The sequence below is a fragment of the Panthera uncia genome, chromosome B4, assembly GCF_023721935.1.
Source record: "Panthera uncia isolate 11264 chromosome B4, Puncia_PCG_1.0, whole genome shotgun sequence".
NCBI classification, from domain to species: domain Eukaryota; kingdom Metazoa; phylum Chordata; class Mammalia; order Carnivora; family Felidae; genus Panthera; species Panthera uncia.
In genome coordinates, this window is record NC_064809.1 from 33,972,635 (window position 1) to 33,984,904 (window position 12,270).

Genomic DNA, 12,270 nt, shown 5'->3' on the forward strand with positions numbered 1-12,270 from the left:
TGAGATTTTCCTTTTCTTTTTAATTCCACTATTAAAGAGTTGCAGATTACAGAAATCCAAGTACAGCAATTAGTACAGTTATGAAGATGAGCTCCATCACTTAAAGTGATGAAAATATAGTGTTATGAGGACAGACGTATCCCCAATATCAGTTAGAACATTCCACTCCCAATCCCAATGTCCTGTAAGGAGGCCTGCTTTAACCACACAATGGAAAATGAGGAGAGAAAAGTCTTTGAGAAACAATGTGGAAAAAAAATAGATTTTGTAGGATATTAACCCAAATCAATACCAGTCTAAGAGTGTAAAAACATCCAAAGTTAAATCCCTTAATTATGTCAACAGGTGAAATTTTTCTTTAAATCACCTTTCTCCCATAAAACAGTGTACCCTGAACAAAGAACTTCAGGACACTGACCATAGAAATTGTCTCCCACACCTAAAAGAATCTGCAAACACAACCTTTCAGGGAGACAGAAGAGACACAATGGGGAAGGAGGGAGAGAAAAGATTTGCTAAAGAAGTAGATCTGTTAATTTAACACATTTTCTGTCAAGCAAATCAATTGTCCTTAGTGCCATTGTTGCTGAAACAATGAACACTCAGGGAAGGGGTGTTCATTAAGAGGAACAGGTCAGAAGAAAAAAACAGTCTTGCAGCCAACCAAACTGCTTAACAGCCTCTTAATTGTAAGAACTTATTCCATTCTTAGGAATTATTAATTAGAGGGGACTTAAATGTTCAACATTAAAAACATGAAGTGGTTAGTGTAATTGTGACCCTAACACTTCCTCTATTTTCACTTATCTTTAGAGGTTATGGGTGGGGGGAGGGGCACTGAAGGATGCACACAGTCTGCTATGACAACCATTCACACATTTAATTCAGGTGGCCACATGCCTCAGTGACATATTGCCAAGTCAGGCAGTTACTCTAGCAAACCCACCCTAGGGAAAAAGTAGAACAGCACTGCTCCTAAAGAGTCTGGGCTGTAGAATCAAAGCTAAAAGCTGACGATTAGAAGAACATGACATCATTTAAGCCAACCAAATCATAAACATCACATGAGGTCAGGGGCTTTAAAAAGGAGAATGAAATACTGTATTTCATATACTTTTACATAAACAATATTCCATTTTAAAGGGTACATGAGTAATTAAGTGCAAAACAGTGCACATAACAGAATTATTCAGAAGGGTCACTCACCCTCCTAAAGAAGAAAACTGCTTTTGGCTGCAGCATGACCGACTTCACACCAACTTATTTATACAGATTCTGGAATTTAATATCCTGATTTGGACCAGAAATTCTACCTAACTCCACCACAGCCCAAAACAAACCTAGGACATCAGTAGATTAGCACAACAATGTGGAGTAAGAGAGAAAAAATAATATGGTCAGGACTTACTTCATTCCCAATCAAGAGATAAAAACAAAAATTAAGGTGCTGGATCCCTGTGGGGACCAAATACCCCAAGATGGCAAAGATGGAGTCTGAGACGGATGCTCTATGTGAAAGACACCTTTGGAAGCCACAGATAGATGTTACCATCTCCCTGGAAGTTCTACAGTATCTTTCTGCAGCTTACTGCTATCTTAGCTTACTGCTAAGTCACCATCATAATACATTTTTTTTCTCCAAACCAAAATGAAAGTCTACTTGATCCATAAAATATTTTGCCATACTTGCCTACAAGGAAAATCCAATGGGCAAAATCAAGAAAAATATTTAGAGTGACCTCAAGAAAGAATCTGTGATTGGTGTGTTCTAAGTTGAAGACTCTGGTAGAATAAACTTTGTATAACAATATACACATCCGTCTCAGGCATGTAAGCATATAGGAACATGCACACACACACCCCTTCAACTTAGGTTTCACTGAACTTTTGACCTGGTCATAACTGGCTACCCCCACTCCCCACAGTCCACCACTACGCAAGGCTCAAGAGATTTGTCAAGAAGAGCCTGTGCCCTGACAGGCAATGGCAGTGTGGAAGCCAGCCTGAGGCTATATAGCTCAACACCCAGCTTCCCCAACAGTGCCAGGCAGCCAGGCTTTGCAAAAGGGAGGCCTTTCTTTAAGGACCCAGTTAGCCCCACAATGCCCTCTCTATTGCCCCCAAACCACTTCTTCCCTTAAATGACTCCAGGAAAGAAAAAATAATAGTAACAAAACATCTGCTTCCCAGTTTTCTGACAAGTGCAATTACTACTGACATGCATATCCGAAAACAACTTTAACTTCCTTCAATTTTTATATACAAATATACTGAAGATTTGCGTTTAGGGGAAAAAATTAGCATCAGAAAGAAAAACTTACCCTCTTCACAGTGTACCTTTTATACAATGACCTACACTGAACAAGTCTTCCCTCATTATACCTTAAAGCAGTAAAACACAAATGTGGTGATTTGGGCCCGCAGGAGATAGTTGGCAATGTCTGGAGAACAATTTTGTCATGACTGGGGATGCAACTGGCACCTAGAGGGTAGAGGCCAGAGATGCCTCTAAACAGCTTAAAATGCAAATGACAGCTTTCCACAACAAAGACTTATCTAGCCCAAAATATCAAGAGTGCTGAGCTGAGAAACCTCAAGCATTAAAGAAACCCACGGGGGGCGCCTGGGTGGCGCAGTCGGTTAAGCGTCCGACTTCAGCCAGGTCGCGATCTCGCGGTCCGTGAGTTCGAGCCCCGCGTCGGGCTCTGGGCTGATGGCTCAGAGCCTGGAGCCTGCTTCTGATTCTGTGTCTCCCTCTCTCTCTGACCCTCCCCCGTTCATGCTCTGTCTCTCTCTGTCCCAAAAATAAATAAAAAACGTTGAAAAAAAAATTAAAAAAAAAAAAAAAAAAAAAAGAAACCCACGGAATGCTGAGCTCAATACTAACAATTATTTTCTCAATTGTAAGAATTACTGAAAGACTTCTCCCAAGCTTTCCAATATAAATTAATATTGGTTAGAGGCTAATGTAAAGAAGGTATAATAAAAGCATCCAAGGAACAATATCTACTGAAATATGAACATAGAGGAGGACGACACAGTTATCTAGAAAGATTTCAGTATCAAATGAAAAGCAAGCCACACGCCTAAAAGCTCTAACTGGATCTCATTCAAAGTTCAAAGTATGAATGCTGTTAAATATAACAAAAATGAAGGGAAAATAACATAACTGAAGATCTTCATCCTCCAGAATTCCTTCTGGTCTCAAAATACAAAATCTTAACTACTCATCAAGCCCTAAAAGCTACTTTCAAAGTAACATGACTGCAGACAAGATTTCCACAGAAAAAGAAGTTCATATAATTCACAAACACATGAAGTACAGGTTTGCGGCTTTCATCTGGTACAAAATTAATTTGTAAAACATGGATCCTAACACAGGTCACAACCCTGATCCTAACAAGTGAGGTCGGTGATTTTCTGGATCAATTAATAGTGCTATGCATGTGAGAAACACTCCTAGAATGACAGAACTTAAGACCTAGGAAAAACCTAAGAATCATCTAGTCTAAAATTCCCATTTTATGTATGGAGCATCTGAAACCAAAAATCTGCCTGAGATCCTAACTCAAGTTAATGACAGAGACAGGCCCACGATCCAGGTTTCTGACTTTCTGCTTGATCCCTTCCGAGACTATGTTCGATCACATCGACTAGCTATAAAACCACATAGTTTGGAAGCTGTGTGGTTCTGTCCCCCTCGGCTCTGTCCACACTTGAATTTGTACCAAAATCAGCCTCTGCACTTGCAGTTCCTCAGCACTGTGCCAGTGCTCTTCTTTCTGACTCCTAACACACAGCAAGACTCCAGCCCAGCCTCTCCTGATCAAAGGGCAGACTGTCCGCTGTACCAAATGGTGCCAAAGTGTATTTTCGGCTATCCTATGTTCCAGAAAATTAAGCAACACCGTACTGAACTTCCGTCATAAAGCCAGCCAGATGGTAACACAGGCTGTCCTTCAGAGATGAGAGGGTATTGCCCTTTCTGCAACTGCAGAAGCTCCCAACTACCCCTTTGAAGCTTCACATGGTTGGCAAAAAAAGACGCCCCCCACCCCCCTCAAAATAAGCAGAAAGGGAATCTCTTTCACTTCTGGAAAGAGATAAATTTTTAAGTAATCTCCACATTCAATGTGGGACTGGAACTCACAACCCCAAGACCAAGAGTCGCATGCTCTACTGAATGAGCCAGCCAGGCGTCCTTCACTTTTGGAGACAGACCTGCTCTGACAGAACATTCTCCTCTTTCAGGATTTCAAACTGCATAAAGATTTGCCACTCTGTAATTCACATCTGTTTTTGGGCTTTATTCCTCAGAGGAGGAACAGATTTTGAATCTTCAGAAAATATTTATCATCTGGTATCTTACGTTAAATAGAACAGTGTCACAAAATACTAATTTTTAAAGCATTTTAAATCACTTATCTCCTTCAGTTCTGCTCATATGTCATCTTCTTGAGTGAGGCCATACTAACCAACCTATTTTAAATTACAACCCACTCCCTCAATTGGGCCTCCCTATACCTCCATACTGCTTTGTTTCTTAACTAACCTCTGACATACTATACCAATTCATTTACTGTCTGTCTCCTTCTAATGAAAAGAGGATAGGTATTTTTGTGTTATGTTCAGATCTGTACCTCCATTATCTAATACACTGTGCCTAGCACACAGATGCTCAATAAATACCTGCTGAAAGAAATGAAATCACGAACTTGACTCTGTACTTACTTGAGCAGAAGTTTTAAAAGTATCTTCTGTACCCCACATTATTAACAATCAAAGAACTCAAGATTTGTACTATGGAAGCCCAGCCATCACTTACAGGTATAGCCCTTCATTTTACATAATGAAATATAAAGAATGATGTAGCAACAGCACAGAATTTGTTATGAAAGAACCTAATCCAGGTGAGAGTCAGTCTGCAAGCAACTCAGCCTCTCATCTATAAAAGGTGGATAACGGGACACTTGGGTGGCTCAGTTGGTTAAGTGTCTGACTCTTGATCTCTCCCCTCAGGTCATGATCTGATGGCTCCTGAGATGGAGCTCTACATCAGGCTCTGTGCTTACAGACAGGAGCCTGCTTGCGATTCTCTCTCTCCCTCTCTGCCCCTTTCCAGCTCATATGCATGCCCCCTCTCTCTCTCTCAAAATAAATAAACTTTAAAAATAAAATAAGGCTAATTCCTATCTCATAGTGATGGTTAAAGATAGCCAAGGAATGAGGCACCTGGGTGGCTTAGTCCATTAAACCTCCCACTCTGGATTTTGGCTCAGGTCATGATCTCACAGTTCACAAGTTCGAGTCCCACACTGGGCTCCCTGATGTCGGCATACAACCTGCTTGAGATTCTCTCTCCTTCTCTCTCTGCCCCTCCTCTGCTCATGAGCACACTCTCTTTCAGAATAAGCAAAACTTTAAAAAATTTATAAAATATATTTATAAACATTTTATAAAGAAAGCAAGCAAGCCGGGGCGCCTGGGTGGCTCAGTCGGTTACGCATCTGACTTCGGCTCAGGTCACGATCTCGCGGTTCACAAGTTCGAGCCCCGCATCGGGCTCTGTGCTGACAGCTCAGAGTCTGGAGCCTGCTTTGGATTCTGTGTCTCCCTCTCTCTCTGCCCCTCCCTTGCTCATGCTCAGTCTCTCTCTCAAAAATAAATGAAAACATTAAAAAAAAGTTGTTTTTTTTTTTTTTTAATAAAAAAAGCAAGCAAGCAAGCAAGCCAAGGATTAAATGAGAGAACATTTGGGGCACCTGGGTGGCTCAGTTGGTTAAGTGTCTGACTTCCGCTCAGGTCATGATCTCACGGTCCATGAGTTCGAGCCCCGCATCGGGCTCTGTGCTGACAGCTCAGAGCCTGGAGCCTGCTTCCGATTCTGAGTCTCCCTCTCTCTCTCTGACCCTCCCCCGTTCATGCTCTGTTTCTCTCTGTCTCAAAAATAAATAAACATTAAAAAAAATTTTTTAAATGAGAGAACATTTGAAGGCAGCTGGCTGACTCAGTTGGTAAAGCATGTGACTTCTGATTTCAGGGTTGTGAGTCCAAACTATAGGTTGGGTGTAGAGCTTACTAAAATAAATAAGTGAAAAAACATTTAGAAAATGTACCAAGTAGCATATAAGTGTCATTTATCATTAAGCTATTCTGACCTGCCCAAGGTCAAAAAGGTAGTAAGTGGCACAATTAGAGTAAGAATTCAAGTTTCTAACTCCTAGTGCAAGGCATCTTATGTCCTAAAACTAGGTTTCCGGCTCCCCTATTCAAGGTTTACTTATTCTTTCATCTGGTTCAGGGCTTTTCAACCTTTGTATGGTTGGGGACCTCTTTCAGAATTTGATGAAAGTGACAGGCCTTCTCCTCCAGCAAAGTACACATATGTATACCAACACAAAATCTCCTGTAGCCCAATGATGGGCCCAGGCTTAAGGAACTGCTGATATGACTGGTTTATACTAATAAGTTACTCTCAGCAATTCTAATTATTTATTTTCTATGCTTAATAATAATTTATGCCTTGGGGAGCCTGCCTGGCTCAGTAGAGCACGCGACTCTAGTTTTTTGACAGTCCCAAGTTCAAGCCCCTCGTTGGGTATAGAGATAACTTAAAAATATAAGAAATTTTAAAAAATAAAAATAATTCATGCCATGGTGCCCTTGATTAAGGAAACACGAAGACTGGAACTCAGGAATCTGAATTAAAGATAGTGAGCCCAGGTCATCATGCCCATTAGGTGAGGGACTTTATCTATCATACAACCAAAGAAGGCAAAGGATTCTGTACTCAACAGCAAGCAGCTCAGGGAAAAAGTAGATGGGACAAAGATTATTTTTACCATGTTGCTAATATACAAACCATTCAGATAATTCTACATGCCCATTTTCAAAGAGCCACCTAGAGGCACCATGCTCTCTTCTCTAGAAGAAAATATTCCCAAAATGTTTGTGATGGGATTTTTGCCCCCAACCCCACACCCATCACGATTAACTCCAGACCAAACTGTTGAAAATGATTCTATATTCCCTTCCCTTACTTTGATCAAGACCCCTATAGTCACCATAAAGAACACCTGGTAGGGAAGAAAAAAATTAGCATTAAATTATCATTAAATGGTCAAGTCACAATTCTTCATTTCTCAAATCAAGACAAAACTTAACCAACCTAACCCACTGGAATGCTAAACAATTGTAAAATACTTGATTTAAATGAAGTGGTTCTGAACTATTAACAGATAATCTTCTGATGCAAAGGAGGGGAGTTAGGAGCTTCTTTGGCAATCTCCCAGTTCTAAGTTAAGCACCTAGTAGTAGGTGTGCTTCCGTAACACCAACTACAGAATTCAGTGTCATTAACCTATTGTTGCCCAGCTATACCTCAATCTCTTCATCTGAAAAATAAAAATACCTAATCTAAGGCACAAATACATTGTGAGCATATTTGGGAATTTCTAAATATGTTAACAATTAATAGCATTTATCCCTGAGTGGAGAGATACAAAGTTAACAGTTAACAGCTTTTATCTCTGAGTGGAGGAATTATGGATGATTTTAATTCTCTTACCTACAGTGTGCTATAATTTTCAAGTTTTATATAATATCTGCATTATTTTTAACACCAGAAATTTTGAACTTGAAACATTATCCATACATTCACAGATTTTCCATCTGATGATTACAGAATCCCTGTACATTCAAGGTTGATTAACAGAGTAAAAGGACTTTTTTATAAGCAAAAATAAAACTATCCATGTTTTGGGGACCAGTTCTATGAGTGGGAGGTTGCAGAACTGCATCATGAATCCTCCCAGCCCTTCACCTATCTAAAAGATTACTTCACTCTAGGTAAATAGAAGCCAAGTCCTTGAGGATTCTAATTCTACTACCTAAAGTTTCTATAAATCTAGTTCAGCTTGGTGGTCAAGGGTAAAACAAGATCTTTCCCCATAGCTGAAAACTGATTTCCTAAAAAAGCTGATATACAATTTCTACCACTTGGTATTGTTCATCATTTTTACCTTTTAAAGCTACAGTAAATTAAAGATGGTAGGGCCTTTTCAGTTGGCCTAACAGGTACGACTCAGCATCAGAATTGGTTTTTTGTTTGCTTGTTTTAAGGGCCTTCCATTACATCATACACTCTAACCAAGGGGTTGTTTCTTAAACTGTCAGGACAGTCAACTGTTAAATTAAAAAATCATCTAAGAAAAATAATAAATTTGCTTTACACTTGAACTAAAATTGATGTTTTCAGTGAGTTCTGCACCATCACTGAGTCAAATTTGTTAGAAGCCAAAAAAAAAAAAAAAAGGCTAATTTTATTTCTGGTAACTGCTGAAAACTTTAAATCACCATTTGCATTAACTGTATCAAAACATACCTTACATGTGAGAATTACACAACTGCAGAGGTTAAAAGTCCCTATCATTTGTTATCCATCTACTGAACATCTAATAAAAACAAATATGGATAGTTCTAAAAAACGTGTATATAGATTTCAAACATTCATTCGTGTTGCATGTATTTCACACAGCATGCACTTCAAAAACAATAGTGTCACTTCCAAGAACCTCTCCAATCAAAAGAAAAGACAGTCATTTAAAAGAGCCCAAATTATTCCCCTATAACAATGATTTTTCATTTCTATTAAACACACAAATTTGACCTCTTTGGTCAGCTTACATTTCCTTTACGAATTATACCAGCTAATACTTAGAATCCGTAAGTTTATTTCTTAGAATATAAAACAAGTTATTTATAGATTACTCTAGATATCCACAACAATTTAAGGCAAAATTAGTTACCTCTATTTTTCCATCAACAAAATGGGACTATATGGATTCTGAAAGATGAATTTTCCCACAGTAGTTTTAGACTGGGCCCTTAAGCTTTAAACTTGTAATTCAACATCACCTCAATTTTATTATCTTGCAAGGAAGAAAATGGTCTATGGGGCAAGTTTGCCTGCACCCAAGATGGCACAGTCGGTCACAAGCAACACCTTCCACAACAGCCACCATTTTGAGCAGCAGGATGTAATTAAACTACTCACGATTTTATGCCAACTAAAAGAAAACATGATTATCAGAATAACTGTTAAACATCTCTTGACTTTAAGCATTCCCAAATCCTTCATTTTTGTGGCCTTGTTTCTCTTCTTCAAACACTTAACCTACTAAAATTTTTAGTGAAAGTCATGCTTGCTACAATAACGTTCAAACTTTGAAAACAAACGCTATGATGCTATCTAAAATGCCCAAGTTATTACATCTTCCTAAAAACAGAAGCCTACGATTTAATCACATTGTTTTAATTAGCTTCGGGAACTAAGAATCGCCAAAAGCCAGTGAGCGGTCCTAGTTTATCAGCCTACATTCCGCTTCATTCTCCCACCGTACCCCTTTTGATCTTTTTATTTTCCAATTTCATTAACTCTGCAACAAGAGCAAGTCCCAACACTTCATTCATATGAGAAGCAAATGATATTTCCGCAAATACACTGAATCTAAAAATAAAGGTAAGGCAAAAATCCTCAAGAATAAACGAATTAAAACCAATCTGAAAATGGCAGAAAGTAGGATAGGTGGGGGTGGGGAGGCAACAACAACGATTTGCTCTTCCTAAAGAGTTAATTCTTATTTTGATTACTCCATTGGCGAACTCATTGGCAGAGCTGAAAAGAAAAACTGACCAACAGTTTCCATTTAGCTTTGTCCAAGGCTAAAGGTGATTAAGTGAATACATATATAGTGCCATAGGAGGACAGGCAATTCAACCTGCTAACCAATCATATTCACACCCCCTTCCAAAAATAAAAATAAAAGAAAGGATGGATGCTGCTAGGGCTAGCTGCTCGTCGGGGCCATCGAATACATTCCATTCCTCACACTCCCGCCACCATCCCTGCTACTAGGACCCCCTGATTTTAGTCCGGTTATCACAAAGCCTCGGGTTTGAAAGCACCTTCGGCCTGGCCAGAAAAGCCATCCCTTTACTCCACGCCCGCCTGGAGGGATAATGGTGGCGAAATCAACTCAAAGAGCTCCCGAGGTCCGCGAATAAAGAGGGCTGTATGCTCCGAAAGGAAAGGCGCTGTTAAAGAATAACGGAGTCCTAAACTTTCTCTCCGCAGCCTCGGAGCTCTGAGCAAGGGCTGAGCGCCGGGCGGCTCCCCGGAGGAGAGCGCGCCCCCGAGCCCGGGCCCCCATCTCCGCCTGCCCGAAGTTAACCCAAAGCGCCCCCGAGAGTCGCGGGCCTCCGGCAGTCTGCAAAGTGCGACTGCCCCTCCACGCGCCCGCCGAAGTGAGGGCGAGCCTCTCCCCGGCACGACAGACCCCTCCCCCAACCGACCGCAGGCCGCCTCCCCGCCCGGTCGGAGTTAATCCAGCCCGCAACCCCGTCCCCGCCCGGAGCAGCTGGCTCGCCGCTTCAATGGCACCGGGCAGGGAGCGCGCGCACGCACTCTCCCCACACACTCAGCCTCCAGCCCGAGAAGTCCCGGGAGAGCCGACCGGGTCCCGCTCCCACAAAAGCGCACTCCGCCCCCGCCCCCTCGCCGCCCGCTTCGCCAAGTCCCGGAAGGCGCGGGTGGGCACAGCGGCCACGAGCGAACGTCCCGAGCCCGGACGCCGGCACTTGGCGTCCCCTGGGGAGCCTGGCGCGGCCCCCGGCCGCGCTCCGGCCCTGGCGCGCCTCGTGCCCCCACCTCCGAGCCCTTCCTCCGGTTGCGGACTACCGGCCAAAGTCTCCGCGTGCCCCGCTCCCTCCCGCACGGTGTTTCGGGACTCCCGAGGGGGCAGGGGAGAAAGGGACGCGGGGTGCGCCACCTCGCCCGCTCCTCGCGGCCACTCACCTCGATCTCAAAGTCAGGCAGGCGGAACGCGGTGCGAAAGAGCGAGCAGAAGTGCGCGATGGCCGGGACTTCCCACCAGGAGCGGAGCTCGCCCAGCCCGGCCGCGCCGCCCTCCTCCGGGCACATCTCCCAGGCGCGGCGGTGGCTGCGGCCCCGAACCCCAAGCGCGCCTCGGCGGCCCCACGCTGCCCGCGCACCGCTCGCCCGCCCGCCTCGGACTCCCGCCGCGGCGCAGCGCCTTAGCTCCTCGGGCGGGGGTGGCGGCGGCGGCGGCTGCTACTCCCGCTGCTGCCGCCGCTCGGCGAGTGCATGAGCTGAGGGCGGGCGACCCGGGCGGGGGGCGGCGGCTCGAGGGCCCGAGTTACTGAGGTGGCTGCTGCTCCGGCTGCCGACGGGGTCCGCGCGCTCGCCCCATCCTGCGGCTGCGGCTGCGGCCGCCCCCAGTACCATACAATATAATCATCTCACCGCTGGGGAAAACAGATGGGGCTGGGGGGGCGGGGGGAGGGGGCCGAACAGAGGGCCTGGGGGAGGGGCCGCCCACGAGGAGGGGGCGGGGCTGCCCTCACCACAACAACAACCCCCGCCCCCACTCCCCACCCCCAGTCCGGACAGCTGCACTGGAAGAGAGGGGGAGGGGAGAGGGAACTGAGCACCCCAAGAAAAAAGAGGAGTGTGACTTGAAGGGAGCATGGTGCACCTCATGAACTGCCATGATACTCACTCCGTTTTCCAGGTGTTTGGGACTGAGAAGTTTAATGACTTTGATCAATGAGGACAATAAGGGTCTTTCCCACCCCCCCACATGGCCTTAGTGGTCGCGTCCTTTTAAAGGGCCCGCTGGGTGGTGCTTTCGGTAGGGGCTAGATCCAGAAATACGCACGTGTGAGAGTTCAGTTATTATTGGTGCTGGTAATAGCACCAGAGAACCAGTGGGTTGTGCACTCCAGAAATATGAGGCCTAGAGAAATAAAGTGATTTCCACCTGTTCTCACTTTTATTCCATCCAAGAACGGTGTTTCAAGGAGCTCTGAAGTGGCTCTTTTCTCCAAGAAAAGAAGGTGGTGGGGCTGGTTAAGCTGGAACCAAGTATGATGGAGGCAGGAGTGCGGCGGGAAGGGTGGGGTAGGGGGAGGCACCAATCAGCGGCCGTGAGCGGAGAGCCACAACCCCCCCCCCCCCCGGCCGCCCACCCCAGGGAATGGACACGTGTGACCGCCCTAGAGAAGACAATCTTGGAGCTCAGCAATTGCCCTGGCTGCGGAATAGCTGCCTGGAAGAGTGAGCACAATGTAGTTAGAAAGCTGGGGGGCCGGGGGGGTGGGGGTGGGGGGCGGGGTTGGGAAATGGGAGATAGTCTGAGTGTACTCTGGTGGGTTGGAGATCTGCACAACAAGGCTAAGGGAATGTACTTA

General features: G+C 44.3%; 1 protein-coding gene across 3 annotated transcripts in view; it reads right to left on the reverse strand.

The window, feature by feature from the left end:
* Nucleotides 1-11,322, reverse strand: part of LOC125920046 (cat eye syndrome critical region protein 2) — a 182,482-nt gene extending 171,160 nt beyond the window's left edge. For all 3 annotated transcript variants that reach the window (XM_049627012.1, XM_049627013.1, XM_049627011.1), the window contains exon 1: nt 10,856-11,322. In XM_049627012.1, the coding sequence (XP_049482969.1) occupies nt 10,856-10,981 (126 nt within the window). In that variant the 5' untranslated portion in view covers nt 10,982-11,322. The remainder of the gene's footprint in view (nt 1-10,855) is intronic.
* Between the last annotated feature and the right edge of the window lie 948 nt (nt 11,323-12,270).